General features: G+C 52.3%; 1 protein-coding gene across 1 annotated transcript in view; it reads right to left on the bottom strand.

Moving 5' to 3' along the window:
- The window catches only part of LOC149428664 (very long-chain acyl-CoA dehydrogenase, mitochondrial-like), a 29,439-nt gene extending 10,941 nt beyond the window's left edge, over positions 1–18,498 (bottom strand). The window contains 8 exon segments of the mRNA XM_089667140.1: positions 614–758; positions 3,110–3,129; positions 3,132–3,251; positions 3,878–3,934; positions 4,026–4,098; positions 5,113–5,190; positions 15,651–15,693; positions 18,365–18,498. Coding sequence (XP_089523266.1) covers positions 614–758; positions 3,110–3,129; positions 3,132–3,251; positions 3,878–3,934; positions 4,026–4,098; positions 5,113–5,190; positions 15,651–15,693; positions 18,365–18,393 — 565 coding nt within the window. The 5' untranslated portion in view covers positions 18,394–18,498.
- Positions 18,499–20,574: the final 2,076 nt, after the last annotated feature.

The following is a 20,574-nucleotide window of genomic DNA, read 5'->3' as shown; positions in this document are numbered from 1 at the left end:
ATACCCCTACCCACTATTACCCCCCCTCACCGCCTCCTACATACCCCTACCCACTATTACCCCCCCTCACCGCCTCCTACATACCCCTACCCACTATTACCCCCCTCACCGCCTCCTACATACCCCTACCAACTATTCCCCCCCCCTCACCGCCTCCTACATACCCCTACCCACTATTCCCCCCCTCACCGCCTCCTACATACCCCTACTCACTATTCCCCCTCACCGCCTCCTACATACCCCTACTCACTATTCCCCCACCGCCTCCTACATACCCCTATCCACTATTACCCCCCCCTCACCGCATCCTACATACCCCTACCCACTATTTCCCCCCCTCCGCCTCCTACATACCCTACCCACTATTACCCCCCTCACCTCCTCCTACATACCCTACCCACTATTACCCCCCCTCATCGCCTCCTACATACCCTACCCACTATTACCCCCCTCACCTCCTCCTACATACCCCTACCCACTATTACCCCCCTCATCGCCTCCTACATACCCCTACCCACTATTACCCCCCTCACCTCCTCCTACATACCCCTACCCACTATTCCCCTTCTCACTGACTCCTATATACCCCTTCCCTGTATTTCTTCCCCTTTACCTGAGGCAAGTCGGGGGAGATACTTCGTCTTCTGCTCCTCTGTCCCGTACAGAAGGATTCCTTTAAACCCGATGGATTGATGAGCTCCGAGAGTGATGCCAACACCCAGATCGTGCAACCCGACAATCTCCACCAGGCGGGCGTACTGAGCAATGGGGCAGACATGGGGAGAGAGACCATGGAGGCTGAGTGTGCAGGAGAGAATCGCCATGGCAAAGACCCCCAATAACCTAACCAACATCCCCCCCTTATGTATTATACATGGAGATCATATCCCCTCTTATGTATTATACATGGAGATCATATCCCCCTTATGTATTATACATGGTGATCATATCCCCCCTTATGTATTATACATGGAGATCATATCCCCCTTATGTATTATACATGGAGATCATATCCCCCCTTATGTATTATACATGGAGATCATATCCCCCCTTATGTATTATACATGGAGATCATATCCCCCCTTATGTATTATACATGGAGATCATATCCCCCCCTTATGTATTATACATGGAGATCATATCCCCCCCTTATGTATTATACATGGAGATCATATCCCCCCCTTATGTATTATACATGGAGATCATATCCCCCCCTTATGTATTATACATGGAGATCATATCCCCCCCTTATGTATTATACACGGAGATCATATCCCCCCCTTATGTATTATACACGGAGATCATATCCCCCCTTATGTATTATACACGGTGATCATATCCCCCCTTATGTATTATACATGGAGATCATATCCCCCCTTATGTATTATACATGGAGATCATATCCCCCCTTATGTATTATACATGGTGATCATATCCCCCCTTATGTATTATACATGGTGATCATATCCCCCTTATGTATTATACATGGAGATCATATCCCCCCCTTATGTGTTATACACGGAGATCATATCCCCCTTATGTGTTATACACGGAGATCATATCCCCCCTTATGTATTATACACGGAGATCATATCCCCCCTTATGTATTATACACGGAGATCATATCCCCCTTATGTGTTATACACGGAGATCATATCCCCCCTTATGTATTATACACGGAGATCATATCCCCCCTTATGTATTATACACGGAGATCATATCCCCCCCTTATGTATTATACACGGAGATCATATCCCCCTTATGTATTATACACGGAGATCATATCCCCCCTTATGTATTATACACGGAGATCATATCCCCCCTTATGTATTATACACGGAGATCATATAACCCCTTATGTATTATACATGGAGATCATATCCCCCCCTTATGTATTATACACGGAGATCATATCCCCCCTTATGTATTATACACGGAGATCATATAACCCCTTATGTATTATACACGGAGATCATATAACCCCTTATGTATTATACACGGAGATCATATCCCCCCTTATGTATTATACATGGAGATCATATCCCCCCTTATGTATTATACATGGAGATCATATAACCCCTTATGTATTATACATGGAGATCATATAAACCCCTTATGTATTATACATGGAGATCATATCCCCCTTATGTATTATACATGGAGATCATATCCCCCTTATGTATTATACATGGAGATCATATCCCCCTTATGTATTATACATGGAGATCATATCCCCCCCTTATGTATTATACATGGAGATCATATCCCCCTTATGTATTATACATGGAGATCATATCCCCCTTAATGTATTATACATGGAGATCATATCCCCCTTATGTATTATACATGGGGATCATATCCCCCCTTATGTATTATACATGGGGATCATATCCCCCCTTATGTATTATACATGGGGATCATATCCCCCCTTATGTATTATACATGGAGATCATATCCCCCCTTATGTATTATACATGGAGATCATATCCCCCCTTATGTATTATACATGGAGATCATATCCCCCCTTATGTATTATACATGGAGATCATATCCCCCCTTATGTATTATACATGGAGACCATATCCCCCCTTATGTATTATACATGGAGATCATATCCCCCTTATGTATTATACATGGTGATCATATCCCCCCTTATGTATTATACATGGAGATCATATCCCCCCTTATGTATTATACATGGAGATCATATCATCCCCCCTTATGTATTATACATGGAGATCATATCCCCCCCTTATGTATTATACATGGAGATCATATCCCCCCTCATGTATTATACATGGAGATCATATCCCCCCTCATGTATTATACATGGAGATCATATCCCCCCCTTATGTATTATACATGGAGATCATATCCCCCCCTTATGTATTATACATGGAGATCATATCCCCCCTTATGTATTATACATGGAGATCATATCCCCCCTTATGTATTATACATGGAGATCATATCCCCCCTTATGTATTATACATGGAGATCATATCCCCTCTTATGTATTATACCAACCCCCCTACATCTCACCCCACCCACCTCCTGCCCCGGCCGCCTTCTGGAGACTCTGCCCACACGACAAGCCCCTCCCACTTACCTGGGTGTTATTCAGGCCATCCCCCCCAAGTCCACCGGGACCTGCAGGCCGAATGCTCCAAGTTCCTTCAGTCCTGCCATCGACTTGTCATCCACCTTCTGCAGGTCGTCATTCAGCGCTGGGTCATTCACCTCCTGAGGGAGGAAACATGGACAAGAAATATGGACCCCCTCCATCCAATCAGAGTCATCTCAGGAATGGAGGGGTGAGGGGACAATGGCGGAGGGCAGGACCCCCTCCATCCATTCACCAGTCATCTCAGGAATGGAGGGGTGAGGGGACAATGGCGGAGGGCAGGACCCCCTCCATCCATTCACCAGCCATCTCAGGAATGGAGGGGTGAGGGAACAATGGCGGAGGGCAGGACCTCCTCCATCCATTCACCAGCCATCTCAGGAATGGAGGGGTGAGGGGACAATGGCAGAGGGCAGGACCCCCTCCATCCATTCACCAGCCATCTCAGGAATGGAGAGGTGAGGGATATTGGCAGAGGGCAGGACACCCTCCATCCATTCACCAGTCATCTCAGGAATGGAGAGGTGAGGGGACATTGGCAGAGGGCAGGACCCCCTCCACCCATTCACCAGACAGAGGTGGTTTTCATGGCATTTTGGGCAGAAATGAAGCCCCATGCGCAGTCTGATTGTGGGATCCCGGGGATCACAGAGAGCAATCTGAAGACCGACCCCGTTACTGTGATAAGCCACACGGCTTGGAGAGATCATCTCCCGTCTTCTGGTCTCCATACACATCGCACTCACCTGGAAGAACGTGAGACGGGACCAACCAACTCGCCGAGGAACTGGGACTGGTCTTCACTGAGCACTGCGGGCAAAAAGACAAGGTGGGGGAGGGGTGAGAGGACTTCACAAGGAATTCTGGGTAAACAAGAGAACCACCAAATTCAGGGTCTTACCAGAGGGGAAGGGGAAGACCTGCTCTGTGTGTATGAGGCCATTGAACATCCCAACCGCAAACGACCGAGAATCCTAGAGAAACGGACACCAGCAGAGTCACTGCAAGGACGGGACGAGGGGTCTCCATATCTACAACCTGTGACTGGATGGAAAATGTGCCGCTGACCACACCCAGCTAAGGTACCACCACTCCGCCGAACACCCAGCCAAGGTACCACCACCCCGCCGAACACCCAGCCAAGGTACCACCACCCCGCCGAACACCCAGCCAAGGTACCACCACCCCGCCGAACACCCAGCCAAGGTACCACCACCTGACCACACCCAGCCAAGGTACCACCACACCGCCGAACACCCAGCCAAGGTACCACCACCCCGCCGAACACCCAGCCAAGGTACCACCACCCCGCCGAACACCCAGCCAAGGTACCACCACCCCGCCGAACACCCAGCCAAGGTACCACCATCCCACCGAACACCCAGCCAAGGTACCACCACCCCGCCGAACACCCAGCCAAGGTACCACCACCCCGCCGAACACCCAGCCAAGGTACCACCACCCCGCCGAACACCCAGCCAAGGTACCACCACCTGACCACACCCAGCCAAGGTACCACACCCCTTAACCACACCAAGCCAAGGTACCACCCCGCCGAACACCCAGCCAAGGTACCACCCCCCCGACCACACCCAGCCAACACACCACCCCGTCCCACCATCACCCAGCCAACATACCACCCCCCCGACCACACCCAGCCAAGGTACCACCACCCCCCAGTGACCACACCCAGCCAAGGTACCACCACCCCACCCACAGTACCCCCCTCACTGACCACACCCAGCCAAGGTACCCCCCCACTGATTACAACCAACCAGTGTACCCCCCCCCCCCCCCCACACCCAGCCAAAGTACCACCCCACACACACACTGGCAACACCCAGCCAATATAGCACTGGCCCCCAGAGACCACACCCACCAATGTAACACCCCCCACTGACCACATCCAGCCAATGTGCACATACCCCCTTCCCACCCTAGACAAAATACACTACCCAGCTAAGCTGAATCCAAAATGGCTGACTTACCACCTCCCTCTTCTGTGACACACGGACAGTTTGTGATGCGGCCTCTGTCGCTGACAATCCATCTTTATCCACAACCGTCTGTATAAGATATAACAAACATATACATACACACATTATATATATATATATCCATCCCCTCCCCCTCCAGAAGGTTCCCCCCTTCATGACCAGGCCAGTTTTAGCTATTCAGCACTGCACTACTTGAGCTGGCAATGGTTCGGTTATACAACACTGGACCCACTTGAAATTTTTATCATTTTTTCACACAAGTAGCGCTTTCCCCTGGTGGCATTTTATCACCGCTGGGAGGGGTTTATTTTTTGTGATATAAAACAACAACAAAAAAAAAAGATTTTCTACTTTGTTATAAAAAATATCCAATAAACTAAAAGTTCGCCATAAATTTAGGCCAAAATGTATTGTGCTCCGTGTCTTCGGTGAAATGGTCCCAATACGTGTCCATTGAATGCTTTGTGTGTCAGTCTACAGACCGCGGGACATATACTGCCATTTACAGCTTTTACTTCTGACGGCCCATCACATTTCTGGAGGGGCTAAAATACACCCCCCCTTCCCAAATTACCCCCTTTTCGGAAAGTAAACACCCCAAGAAATTTGCGGAGAGGCATGTTGAGTCCATGGAAGATTTTTTTTTTTGCCACAAATTTTTAGAAAAAAATGACAAAAAGGTTTTCGGTTTTTTTTTTTTCTTTACACAAAGTTGCCTCTTAAATGATTTATTGCTCACACATGCCATGGTTATATGTGGAATTACACCCCAAAATTCATTCTGCTACTTCTCCCGAGTATGGGGGTACCACATGTGAGAGACTTTTTTGTAGCCTATCCACATACAGGCCCCCAAAATCCAATGACCACCTCCAGGCTTTCAAAGGGCATATTTCCCCATATCACTTCCCAACTACCTATTAACAGTTTTGGAGGCCATAGAATGCCAGAATAGTACACCCCCCCCCCCAAATGACCCCTTTTTGGGAAGTAGACACCCCATGGAATTTGCTAAGAGGCATGGTGAGTATATTGCAAATTTCATTTTTGTCACAAGGTTCAGAAAAAATAAATAAATACATTTTTGTTCTCTTTTTTCGATTTAAAACTTGTGGCAACAAATGAGATCTCCAAAACACTCAGCATTCGCCCCTTATCAAATTCCTTGGGGTGTCTACTTTCCAAAAAGGGGTCATTTGGGGGGGGGGGGGGGGGGGGAAGGGGCATTTCAGGGCCGACATTAGAAGTTTATGCCACACATCACCCACTCTTCTAACCACCTGAAGGCCACGCCCCTTCTGGCACTTTGTCTACTTGAAAATGTTTCCTAGAAACTAACTTTGAACCCCAAATTTTCTACATAGGCCCTAGGGAATAAATCAGTGGAAATGTTTTTTTACGTCACACAATTTTTGCGCAGCGATTTTTCAAACTTTTTTTTTTTTTTTAAATACACCCTTTAGAATATTAATGCACAAAAACACAATATATTGCCCAATTGTTTGATAAAATCTATTATCATTATTATTATACAGTATTTATAAAGCGCCAATAGTTGGCTCAGCGCTGTACATTACAAAGGGGGACAGAACATGTGACAGAACAATACCAATACAATGTGATACATGAGGGGATCGAGGGCCCTGCTCCTTGGAGCTTACAATCTAGGAGGGAGGAGGTGGTGGTACAGGAGGAAATAGCTGTGGGGGATGGAGTGGTAGGAAGAGTGGAGGAGGTCGGCAAGTTAGCAGGGGGTAGGGTAGGCTTCCCTGAAGAGATGGGTTTTCAGGGTGCGCCTAAAGGAGAGGAGAGTAGGTGATAATCTGATGGGTTGGGGCAGGGAGTTCCAGAGGATGGGTGACACCCTGGAGAAGTCCTGGAGGCGGGCATGGGAGGAGGAAACCAGGGAACTAGAGAGAAGGAGGTCTTGTGAGGAGCGGAGTGTGCGTGTTGGGCGGTACTTGGATATTAGGTCAGTGATGTAGTTCGGGGCAGTATGGTGGACGGCTTTGTACGTCAGTGTTAGGATTTTGAATTTGATCCGTTGCGCAATCGGAAGCCAGTGGAGGGATTGGCAGAGGGGGGTGGAGGACACTGAGTGGAGGCCAGTGGAGGGATTGGCAGAGGGGGGTGGAGGACACTGAGTGGAGGCCAGTGGAGGGATTGGCAGATGGGGGTGGCGGAAACGGAGCGGTTGGAAAGGTGAATGAGTCTGGCAGCCGTATTCAGGATGGACTGAAGCGGGGATAGCCAGCGGCGAGGCAGGCCAGTGAGGAGGGAGTTGCAGTAGTCGAGTCGTGATATGATGAGGGAGGGGATGAGCTGTTTAGTGGTTTCTGGAGTTAGGAACGTGCGGATTTTGGCGATGTTGCGGAGGTGGAGTCTGCATGTTGTGGAGGCGGAGTCTGCATGTTGCGGAGGTGGAGTCTGCACGAGTTTGTTAAAGATTGGACTTGGGGCTGGAAGGATAGGTTGGAGTCCAAAATGACACCAAGTACTCTGGCCTGCGGGGCGGGTTTGATGGTGGCGTTGTTGGACATGATGGAGAAGTCAATGGGGGGTGGTGTCCGGGCTGGGGGGGAAGACAAGAAACTCGGTTTTGGAGAGGTTCAATTTAAGGAAGTGGAGCGACATCCAGTCTGATATGTCGCTCAACAGGTGTGTGATTCGGGCGGAGACCGAGGGGGTGAGGTGGGGGGTTGAAAGATAGATTTGTGTGTCGTCGGCATAGAGGTGGTAGTTGAAGCCGTGAGAGTTGGCCGAGGGAGGAGGTGTAGATGGAGAAGAGAAGGGGCCCGAGGACAGAGCCTTGAGGGACCCCAACAGAGAGGGGGAGTGAGAGGGAGGTGGTGGCATTATAGGTAACGCTGAAAGAGCGTTGTGACAGGTAGGATGAGAGCCAGGAGAGAGCAGAATCTCTGAGGCCGAGGGAGTGTAGTTTTTTGAGGAGGAGGGGGTGGTGGACTGTGTCGAAGGCCGCAGAGAGGTCAAGGAGTAGGAGCACTGAATAGTGGCCATTAGCTTTGGCGGTTAGCAGGTCGTTGGAGAGTTTGAGTAAGGCAGTTTCGGTGGAGTGTAGGGGACGGAAGCCGGACTGTAGGGGATCGAGGAGGTTGTTGTCGTTGAGGTGAGAGCATAGGCGGGCGTAGACTAGGCGCTCGAGGAGTTTAGATGTAAATGGGAGTAGGGAGATGGGTCTGAGGTTGTTCGGGTCATTGGGGTCCAGGGAGGGCTTTTTAAGTATGGGGGTGATGTGTGTTTCAGAGGGGAAGGGAAAGTGCCGGAGGAGAGGGAGAGATTGAAGATGTGGGTGAGGGAGCGTAGGATGGAGGGGGAGGGAGGTTGTAGGAGTTGTGAGGGGATAGGGTCAAGGGGGCAGGTGGTGAGGCGGGCATCAGAGAGGATCTTGGAGACTTCCTCGATGGTAGTAAGGTCAAAGGTGCGGAGTGTTGGGGGAGCTTCAGTATGAGGAATGTAGGGTGGGGTGGGAGAGGAGGTCAGAGCAGTGGTGGGGCCGTGGGAGAGGGTGTAGAGGGGGTAGCTGAGTGAGGGGGAAGGGGGTTGGAGGGAGTTTGAGCAGCGACGAAGTCCCTGTGGGTTATGTCGAGGGGGAGGGGGGATGAGGGGGTAGCTGTGTGAGAGGGGACGGGTTGAGAAGGCGTGTGAGTTGCGGCAATGTCCTTGCGAATTGTGTCAATCTTGTTTTTGAAGTGATTGGCAATCTCAAGGGCAGTGAGTGAGGTGCTGGGTGGGGGCGGGGAGTGGTGAGTGAGGTGCTGGGTGGAGGTGGGGGTGGAGAGAGTAGAGAGTTGAAGGTGGAGAAGAGTCGGCGAGGATTGGAGGAGAGGGCCTTGATGAGGGTCAAGAAGTAGGCCTGTTTGGCAGCATGGAGGGAGGAGGTGTAGGTGTGGAAGGCAGATTTGTAGCGGGTGAAGGCTTGTTGGGATTTGGTTTTGCGCCATAGTTGCTCCAGGGCACGACTTTGTCGTTTGAGGGTTTTGGTGTGATCAGTCTGCCAGGGCTGGAGCGGTCGGGGTCTGATGTTGCGTGTGGTTAAAGGCGCTAGTGAGTCAAGGGCTGTTGACAGCGCATTGTTGTAGGCGGTCAAAGCCAAGTCGGGGCAGGACAGGGGGAGGATGCTGTCATGGAGTTGATCAGCTGCAGAGTGGAGGGGGGCAGGGTTCAGGTTGCGGAGGTTACGGCTGGTAGTAGTGTGACATTTGGAGGGGTAGGTGTTGGAGGACGAGGAGATAGAGAAGGTGATCAGGTTGTGGTCAGAGAGAGGGAAGGGGGTGTTAGTGAGGTTGTGGGGAGCGCAGCGGTTGGAGAAGACGAGATCCAGGATATTACCGTCGGAGTGGGTGGTGGATTGTATGCACTGTGCAAGTGTAAAGGAGGAGGTTAAGTGGAGGAGATGGGATGTGTCCGGGTTGTCGAGGTTGACAGGGATGTTGAAATCCCCAAGGATGATAGTGGGTAGCTCAGAGGAGAGGAAGAAGGGTAGCCAGGAGGAGAAGTCTTCCAGGAAGCGGGATATGGATCCAGGAGGCCGGTATATCACAGCAATCGTCAGGGGGGTTGGGGAGAATAGTCGGACTCAGTGGGCCTCGAAGGAGGAGAAGGATAGGGAGGGGGGGTTTGGGAGGACTCGGAAGGTGCTCTGCGGTGACAGGAGCAGACCAACCCCACCACCTTTACGACCGTTAGGCCTGGGTGAGTGGGTCCAGGTGAGACCTCCATAGGAGAGTGCAGCAGGGGAGGTAGAGTCAGTGGGCTGGATCCAGGTTTCCGTAATCGCCAGGAGGTTGAGGGAGCCGGAAACAAAGAGGTCGTGGATGGCGGTAAGCTTGTTGCACACCGATCGGGCGTTCAGGAGTGCACATGAAAACGGGGGGAGATTTTAGGGAGCAGGGGGACAGATACTAAGTTGCGGGGGTTGCGGCAGGACGTGGAGGCGGGAGGGTTTTGTGCGGGTGAGGGAGGTGGTGGAGGGCCAGGATTCGGGGAGATGTCCCCCGCGGTTATGAGGAGGAGAAGGGTAAGAAAGGTGGCATGGGAGCGGGATGTGCAGGAGCGTGAGAAACTCCTAGTGGAGGTGTTGGGGTCAGTGGGAGAGGAGTAATAGGAGGAGGTGGTGGGTGCCGTAGAGGGGTGAAGGAAGCAGTGAGGACACAATATACAAATGTTTGGGAGGAGCAGAGGGATATAGTGAATGGATTTTGGGAACAGAGGAGAGGAAAATGAGAAGGAGGAGTGGAAGAGGCATTTTGGGGAGGTGATGAGAGCAGTAGTAGGGAGATGATAGCAATGAGGGGTAGATGTACAAGTTTTGGGGTGGAGCAGAGGGGTAAAGAAATGAGATTTGGGAACAGAGGATAGTAATATGAAGAGGAGAAGAGGGGCGTATTATATAAAGGTACACGGAGTGGGACTCAGGTATGTAAGAGATGTTTCCCGGGGTGTTTCCTTGCAGTCTGTCCAGCGTGCAGTAGAGTTTCTTGCTGTTGTTGTGTCTTCCTGCTGCTTAAGTTCTCCTGCTTTAGTTCAACTGCTGTGTTTAACTGCTCTGCACTCATTCAAAGCCGCACTCCATCATAAGCAGCACCCCCATCAGAGATCTCCCCCATGAGCTGAACTAAATTTATAGGGAGATGCTCAAATGAGCATTCAACTCCGCCCCAATTAGAAGCTGATAAGGCTCACATGAATAGGGGGGATGATTCTTAGGAACCAGGCCACAGTCATAAAATCTAGAAGACGATGTCACGCTGAGTAAATGGATACCAAACATGATGTGCTTTAAAAGTGCGCACGCCCCACGCAACGGTGACAAACTTTTCATTATCCGTGGGCGATGCTTCAAAAGCCCTTTTAAGTGCCCCATCTTACATGTACACAGGAGGTCTAGTGCTGGAATGACCGCCCTCCATCTGACGTTCGCGGCGATACCTCACATGGATGGTGCGATCTGTTTACATACCGCCTTGGGACCGCCGCTTGCGTTTGCCTTTGCGCATGAAGATGGGGGCGAGTTTTTTTTTTTTTAAATTATTAGTTTGCTTTATTATTTTTTACACGGGGGGTCCCTTTCACTTTTTTTTTCCCCCCCAATGACTTTTATTGCTATTACAGGGGATGTAAATATCCCCAGTGACAGCAATAGACAGTGACAGGTCCTCTTCTCTGAGAAATCTGGGGTCTATCAGACTCTAGATCTCTCCTCTGCCCTTCCATCTTCTCACCAAGATCGCTGTGATCGAACGCTTTCCCAATTTACAAATGGCGCAGTTTATATCCGGCGAAACGGAAATAAAAAGCTTGTAGCTTCTGGTCTCTTAGACCATAGAGATGTTTGGAGGCACTCTGGTCTCTGGTCAGCTCTATGGTCATCCAGCGGAACTGCCGGCTGCATTCTCAGATTCCCCTGTGGGACAGAAGAGTCCAAGGAAGCCACAGAAGGCGGTGGAGGGGAAGGGGCTCCCTTCCTGCTGCTTGTAAGAGCAATCCTGAAGCTAATTAGCGGCTAGGATCGCTTTCACATGAAAGACGATTGCCGGCTGGAAAAAAAACAAAAACGATCCCTGGATGACGCCTGCAGCTGTATGCACCATCCCGGCATAACCACTCCAGTCCAGCGAGGTTCCAGTACATTGCTGGTCCTTGTTGGGCATATACAGTGAGGGACAGAAGTATGTGAACCCCCTGCGATTCTGCAAGTTCTCCCACTTCTCCATCATGGAGGGTCTGACATTCACATTGCAGGGGATTCCCACTCCGAGGACAGAATTCAGGAGATCACATTGCAGGGGATTCCCACTCCGAGGACAGAATTCAGGAGATCACATTGCAGGGGATTCCCACTCCGAGGACAGAATTCAGGAGATCACATTGCAGGGGATTCCCACTCCGAGGACAGAATTCAGGAGATCACATTGCAGGGGATTCCCACTCCGAGGACAGAATTCAGGAGATCACATTGTATGATTTGTAAAGAATGTATTTGTCTCGCACGGCTGAACAGAAGTATTTGAACCCCTGAGAAGCAGCAAGAATTCTGGCTCTCAAAGACCTGTTACTGCCCCTTTATAAAGCCCCCCTCTACTCCACTCATTCATCTCACTTAGTAGCACCTGTCTGAGCTCTTTACAGACACCTGTCCATCCCACAGTCAGTCAGACGCCAACTACTACCATGGGCAAGACCAAAGAGCTGTCAAAAGACGCCAGAGACAAAATGGTGGACCTCCACACAGCTGGAAAGGGCTACGGGGCAATTGCCAAGCAGCTTGCTGAAAATAGATCAACCGTTGGAGCAATTGTTAGAAAATGGAAGAGGCTAAAGACGACTGTCAGTCTCCCTCGGACTGGGGCTCCATGCAAGATGTCCCCTCGTGGGGGATCACTGATGAGAAGAAAGGTGAGGAATCAGCCCAGAACTACAAGGGAGGAGCTGGTCAATGACATGAAGAGAGCTGGGACCACAGTTTCACAGGTCACTGTCGGTAGAACACTACGCCGTCATGGTTTCCAATCATGCATTGCACGGAAGGTTCCCCTGCTCCAGTCATCACATGTCCAGGCCCGTCTGAAGGTTCCCCTGCTCCAGTCATCACATGTCCAGGCCCGTCTGAAGGTTCCCCTGCTCAAGTCATCACATGTCCAGGCCCGTCTGAAGGTTGCCAATGACCATCTGGATGATGCAGAGGAGGCATGGGAGGAAGTCATGTGGTCAGAGGAGGCATGGGAGAAAGTCATGTGGTCAGAGGAGACCAAAAGTAGAACTTTTTGGTCTAAACTTCACTCGTTGTGTTTGGAGGAAACAGAAGGATGAGTTGCACCCCAAGAACACCATCCCTACTGTGAAGCTTGGAGGTGGTAACATCATGCTTTGGGGTGCTTTTCTGCGAAGGGGACAGGACGACTGCACTGTATTAAGGAGAGGATGAATGGGGCCATTTATTGTGAGATTTTCAGCAACAACCTCCTTCCCTCAGTCAGAGCATTGAAGATGGGTGGTGGCTGGGTCTTCCAACATGACAACGACCCGAAGCACACAGCCAGGAGAACCAAGGAGTGGCTCCATAAGAAGCATATCGAGGTTCTGGAGTGGCCTAGCCAGTCTCCAGGCCTAAATCCAATAGAACATCTTTGGAGGGAGCTGAAACTCCGTGTTGCTCAGCGACAGCCCCGAAACCTGACAGATCTAGAGGAGATCGGTGTGGAGGAGTCGGCCAAAATCCCTGTTGAGGTGCAAACCTGGCCAAGGACTACAGGAAACGTCTGACCTCTGTAATTGCAGACAAAGGCTTCTGTACCAAATATTAACACGGATCTTCTCAGGGGTTCAAATCCTTCTGTTCAGCCGTGCGAGACAAATACATTCTTTACAAATCATACAATGTGATCTCCTGAATTCTGTCCTCAGAGTGGGAATCCCCTGCAATGTGAATGTCAGACCCTCCATGATGGAGAAGTGGGAGAACTTGCAGAATCGCAGGGGGTTCAAATACTTCTGTTCCTCACTGTATGTACCAGCAGAGGGCAACTATACAGCCTGGGTCAGAAGGTCTGAGGACGACACAAATATGAATTTACCTCCAAGGAACCACACGCCGTCATCATCGCTTCACACAAAAAGGGATTCCCAGGAAAGGATATGGCTGCTACTACAACTACACCCAAATCCACCATTTATCGGATCATCAAGAACGCCAAGGAGAGAGGTTCAATTGCTGTGAAGAAGGCTTCAGGGTGCCCAAGAAAGTCCAGCAAGCACCAGGACCATCTCCTAAAGTGGATTCAGCTGCGGGATCGGGGAACCACCAGTGCAGGGCTTGCTCAGGAATGGCAGCAGACAGGTGTGAGTATCGGCATGCACAGTGAGAAGACTTCTGTATGATGGCCTGGTGTCAAGAAGGGCAGCAGAGAAGCCGCTTTCCTGGCGAAGGGCAGCAGAGAAGCCGCTTCCCTGGCGAAGGGCAGCAGAGAAGCCGCTTCCCTGGCGAAGGGCAGCAGAGAAGCCGCTTCCCTGGCGAAGGGCAGCAGAGAAGCCGCTTCCCTGGCGAAGGGCAGCAGAGAAGCCGCTTCCCTGGCGAAGGGCAGCAGAGAAGCCGCTACTCTACAGGAAAACCCTTCGAGACAGACTGGTATTCTGCAAAAGGTCCATCAATTGGACTGCTGAGGACTGAGAGAAAGTAATTTCCTCTGACGAATCCCTTGGGGATTGGGTCATCCGGAGAAATAGTTGTCCAGAGAAGAAAAGGTGAGCAATACTATCAGTCCTACATCATGCCAACAGCAAAGAATCCCGAGACCATTCATGTGAGGGGGTCGCTTCTCAGCCAAAGGAGTGGGCTCACTCACAATTCTGCCTGAGAACACCACCAAAAACATCCTCCGAGAGCAACTTCTCCCAACCATCCAAGAACAGTTTGGTGAGGAACATTGCCTCCTCCAGCATGATGGAGAACCTTGCCATAAGGCAAAAGTCATAACGAAGTGTCTTGGAGAATCAAACATCAAAATATGGGGCCCATGGACAGGAAACCCCCAGACCTTCATCCCATTGAGAACTTGTGATCAATCCTCAAGAGGCAAGTGAACAAATAAAACCCCACAAATTCTGACCAACTCCAAGCATTGATGATGCAAGAAAGGGCTGCTATCAGTCAGGGTGTGGCCCAGACTGCATGTGGACAGCATGCCAGGGGGAAATCGCAGAGGTCTTGAAAAAGAAAGGTCGACACTGTAAATATGGACTCTTTGCATAACCTTCATGTCATTGTCAATAAAAACCTTGGACACGTATGGAAAGCTCGTCATTCTACTTCATATATACCTTCATGTACACCAGAGTAACATCTGAGAAAAAGACCTAAAAGCACAGAAGCAGAAGACTTTGTGAAAATTAATATTTGTGTCATTCTCAAAACTTTTAGCCACGGCTGTAGACTATAAACATATCTGTATTCCAAGAGTCTAAGAACTCTCTTTGATCCCCGACAATAGAAAATCAAAAGATCTGCCATTTAAGGCCACCAGTGGGCTCCACCACACATTGTACAGCCCGTTTACCGTACCCATCGACACCTCAAACGTCCACCATACTGTACCCACCTGCTGGAATCATATCTCACGGATAAAACACCACAAAACGTTATCCAATAATCTCCACCCCACCCCTTTATAGGAAGCCCCACCCTTATTCTTCAGTTGATGTCATGAGTGATAGAGGAGGGGTAGGTGTAGTCAAATCTTCTCCCCCATGGAGAACAAGGAGGGGTAGGTGTGGTCTAGTCATCTTCCCCAATGAGAACAAGGAAGGGTAGGTGTGGTCTAGTCTTCTACCCCAGTATGAAGGACATTGGATGGGAGAGTCTGGTGATGGACAATATGGAGGACATTGGGTGGGAGATTCTGGTGATGGACAATATGGAGGACATTTGTTGGGAGATGGGTGGGAGCACAGAGGAGGGGTAGATGTGGTCTAGTCATCTCCTCCAATGAAAATGCATAGGGCCCCACACATACCTCCACAGTTTGAGCATAAGCTCTCACGCTGGCGGCCGGCAACCTGCAACACAACCAATCAGAGGCATCAAAAACAGGATTATCCATCCCGCCCCCCACAATATAACAAGTGCCAGGTCTGCTAAACACCAAAGGATGTTGGATGCTATATGCAGAGATTTGTACATGGGTTGGTCTTTTGAGTTGGTATGGAGGACACTGGTTTGTAGATAGGTGGGATGGTGCGGTGATGGTCACAATGGAGAAACTTGGTCAGTATATGGAGATATCGGTGGGTGGTATGGTCTGGTGATGGCCAATATGGAGGACATTGGTCGGGAGAAGAGTGGGAAGGTCTGGTGACGGACAATATGGAAGACATTGGTCGAGAGAAGAGTGGGAAGGTCTGGTGATGGACAATACGGAGGACATTGGGTGGGAGGTCTGGTGATGGTCAATATGGAGGACATTGGTCGGGAGAAGAGTGGGAAGGTCTGGTGACGGACAATATGGAGGACATTGGTCGGGAGAAGAGTGGGAAGGTCTGGTGACGGACAATATGGAAGACATTGGTCGAGAGAAGAGTGGGAAGGTCTGGTGACGGACAATATGGAAGACATTGGTCGAGAGAAGAGTGGGAAGGTCTGGTGATGGACAATACGGAGGACATTGGGTGGGAAGGTCTGGTGATGGACAATACGGAGGACATTGGGTGGGAAGGTCTGGTGATGGACAATACGGAGGACATTGGGTGGGAAGGTCTGGTGATGGACAATACGGAGGACATTGGGTGGGAAGGTCTGGTGATGGTCAATACGGAGGACATTGGGTGGGAAGGTCTGGTGATGGACAATACGGAGGACATTGGGTGGGAAGGTCTGGTGATGGACAATACGGAGGACATTGGGTGGGAAGGTCTGGTGATGGACAATACGGAGGACATTGGGTGGGAAGGTCTGGTGATGGTCAATACGGAGGACATTGGGTGGGAAGGTCTGGTGATGGACAATACGGAGGACATTGGGTGGGAAGGTCTGGTGATGGACAATACGGAGGACATTGGGTGGGAAGGTCTGGTGATGGACAATACGGAGGACATTGGGTGGGAAGGTCTGGTGATGGACAATACGGAGGACATTGGGTGGGAAGGTCTGGTGATGGTCAATACGGAGGACATTGGGTGGGAGGTCTGGTGATGGACAATACGGAGGACATTGGGTGGGAAGGTCTGGAGTAGGGATCGGCGGGGGGTAGAGGTAGGGATCGGCAGGGGGGAGGGATCAGTGGGGGGGGATCAGTGTGTGGGGGGTAGGGATCAATGGGGGGAGAGGGGAGGAGTTGGGATCAGTGGTAGGGGGAGGGGAAGAGTAGGGATTGATGGTGGGGAGAGGGGAAGAGTAGGGATTGGTGGTGGGGGAGGAGAAGGGATCGTTGCGGGGAGGCATAGGGATCATGGGGGGAAGGGATCGGTGGGAAGAGGTGTAGGGATTTTTAGGGTGAGGGGAGGAGTAGGGATCGGTGGAGGGAGGGATCATGGGGGGAGGGGAAAGGGATCGTTGGGGAACGGAATGAGTGAGGATCGGTGGGAGGAGGGGAGGAGTAGGGATCAGTGGGAGGAGGGGGAGGGATCAGTGGTGGGGGGAGGGGAGGTGTAGGGATCAGTGGTGGGGGAGGGGAAGTGTAGGGACCAGTGGTGGGGGGAGGGGAAGTGTAGGGATCAGTGGTGGGGGAGGGGAGGTGTAGGGATCAGTGGTGGGGGAGGGGAGGTGTAGGGATCAGTGGTGGGGGAGGGGAGGTGTAGGGATCAGTGGTGGGGGAGGGGAGGTGTAGGGATCAGTGGTGGGGGAGGGGAGGTGTAGGGATCAGTGGTGGGGAGGGGTAAGGATCAGTGGGGGGTGGGATCGGTGGGAGGTGGCATAGGGATCGGTGGGGGGACGATAGGAGTAGGGATCGGTGGGGGGACGATAGGAGTAGGGATCGGTGGAGGGGAGGGGGAGGGATCGGTGGAGGGGGAGGAGAAGGGATCGTTGTGGGGAGGCATAGGGATCATGGGAGGAAGGGATCGGTGGGAGGAGGTGTAGGGATTGTTGGGGGGAGGGGAGGAGTAGGGATTGGTGGGGGGAGGAAAAAGGGATCGTTGCGGAACGGAATGAGTGAGGATTGGTGGGAGGAGTAGGGATCAGTAGGAGGGGAGGAGTAGGGATCAGTGGGAGGAGGGAAGGAGTAGGGATCAGTGGGAGGAGTAGGGATCAGTGGTGGGGGGAGAAGTACAGATTGGTGGGGGGACGAAAGGAGTAGGGATTGGTGGAGGGAGAGGGATCGGGGGAGGGGAGGAGTAGGGATGGGTGAGGGGGAGGAGTAGGGATGGGTGAGGGGGAGGAGTAGGGACCGGTGGGGGGAGTAGGGATCGGTGGTGGTGGGGGGGGGGGAGGAGTAGGGATCGGTGGGGGGGAGGAGTAGGGATCGGTGGGGGGGGGGGAAGAGTAGGGATTGGTGGTGGGGGAGGAGTAGGGACCATGGGGTGGGAGGAGTAGGGACCGTGGGGGGGAGGGGTATGGACCAGTGGGGGGGAGTAGGGATCAGTGGGGGAGGGGTGGTATTGGTAGAGGGGAGGAGTAGGGATCAGTGTGGAGGGGTTGGTGATATCGGTAGTGGGGGTTGGTGGGATCGGTGGTAGGGATCAGTGGGGGTAGAAGTGGGGATCAGTGTGGGGGTTGGTGGGATCGGTCGATCACCTGAGGACGGATCGGCTGAGACGGATCATGGTCACAGCGGCTCAGGAAGGTCAATAAGCAGACGATGCTCCGCCCATTGCCGGATCATGTGATGGGAGAGGGGGATGCCGGGAGTTGTAGTGCGGAGAGGAGGGGGTGGTGTTCTGGAGACTCCTCCCTCGTATACTCAGCGGTAGGATGTGATTGGACGGGAGGAGCTTGTAGGGGGCGTGGTGTGGAAGGATCTTCTTCCGATATGGGAGCCTATGGAGGCGTGTCGTCTATTCTGGGGGCGGGACGGAGGGGGCGGAGCAGAGGGCATACGTTGGTGTCAGATCTTATAGCCGCAGACCGGAAATCCCAAAACGGAGGAGGAGGCGGGGCTTGAGCCGGAAAAAAGCGGATAGAGACAGAAAAGGGATTTCAGACCACGCCCATTGTCCATCCCCTCTCCTCCTTATGTGGGTGTGGCTTCTTGTAGGTGATCTAGAAACCCATTGAATCCGCCGTGTCCTGAGCGAACATGAGGCTCCGCCCCCGCCCCGCCTTTTCGTCTTGACATCCCCGCCCAGATACTGTCCCCGATAATGTCAAACATTTCTGTCACGGATAAGCCACGCCCACAGAGACTGTAACCTTGGCCTGGTCTGTGACCGGAGGGGGAGGAGCGTACGAGACCGGCCGGGATCCGCCTTCACAGCCCTCTGCCTCCACTAGAGGGAGACTCCGACCCACACAGGACACGCCCCTCCCCCCACAGAGGACAAACCCCTCCCCCCACACACACACAGATCTCCATCTGGCAGATCTTCCAGCACACTACATGCCACAATCTCCGGGGATACACAGAGGACACCTATTCATTGGATGATGTCATATCCCCAAAGTGGGCGGGGCGTAGAGGATGTACAAAGCGGGCGGGGCGTAGAGGATGTACAAAGCGGGCGGGGCGTAGAGGATGTACAAAGCGGGCGGGGCGTAGAGTATGTACAAAGCGGGCGGGGCGTAGAGGATGTACAAAGCGGGCGGGGCGTAGAGGATGTACAAAGCGGGCGGGGCGTAGAGTATGTACAAAGCGGGCGGGGCGTAGAGGATGTACAAAGCGGGCGGGGCGTAGAGGATGTACAAAGCGGGCGGGGCGTAGAGGATGTACAAAGCGGGCGGGGCGTAGAGTATGTACAAAGCGGGCGGGGCGTAGAGGATGTACAAAGCGGGCGGGGCGTAGAGGATGTACAAAGCGCGCGGGGCGTAGTGGATGTACAAAGCGGGCGGGGCGTAGAGGATGTACAAAGCGGGGTTGGGCGTAGAGGATGTACAAAGCGGGGTTGGGCGTAGAGGATGTACAAAGCGGGCGGGGCGTAGAGGATGTACAAAGCGGGCGGGGCGTAGAGGATGTACAAAGCGGGCGGGGCGTAGAGGATGTACAAAGCGGGCGGGGCGTAGAGGATGTACAAAGCGCGCGGGGCGTGGTGGATGTACAAAGCGGGCGGGGCGTAGAGGATGTACAAAGCGGGGTTGGGCGTAGAGGATGTACAAAGCGGGAGGGGCGTAGAGGATGTACAAAGCGGGCGGGGCGTAGAGGATGTACAAAGCGGGCGGGGCGTAGAGGATGTACAAAGCGGGCGGGGCGTAGTGGATGTACAAAGCGGGGTTGGGCGTAGAGGATGTACAAAGCGGGGTTGGGCGTAGAGGATGTACAAAGCGGGGTTGGGCGTAGAGGATGTACAAAGCGGGAGGGGCGTAGAGGATGTACAAAGCGGGCGGGGCGTAGAGGATGTACAAAGCGGGCGGGGCGTAGAGGATGTACAAAGCAGGCGGGGCGTAGAGGATGTACAAAGCGGGCGGGGCGTAGTGGATGTACAAAGCGGGCGGGGCGTAGAGGATGTACAAAGCGGGGTTGGGCGTAGAGGATGTACAAAGCGGGCGGGGCGTAGAGGATGTACAAAGCGGGCGGGGCGTAGTGGATGTACAAAGCGGGCGGGGCGTAGAGGATGTACAAAGCGGGCGGGGCGTAGAGGATGTACAAAGCGGGCGGGGCGTAGAGGATGTACAAAGCGGGAGGGGCGTAGAGGATGTACAAAGCGGGCGGGGCGTAGAGGATGTACAAAGTGGGAGGGGCGTAGAGGATGTACAAAGTGGGTGTAACAGAACTGGACCCGACTGCACTCAGGTATTTCCATGAGACTCCCCCGTCTGAACACAGACCCCGGACCCCACCGCTGACCATACAG

The sequence above is a fragment of the Staurois parvus genome, unplaced genomic scaffold, assembly GCF_062004578.1.
Source record: "Staurois parvus isolate SC_StPar_1 unplaced genomic scaffold, SC_StPar_1.0 ptg003051l, whole genome shotgun sequence".
NCBI lineage: Eukaryota > Metazoa > Chordata > Amphibia > Anura > Ranidae > Staurois > Staurois parvus.
Note: the sequence above shows the minus strand (reverse complement) of the source record. Positions and strands in the feature narration are given on the sequence as shown.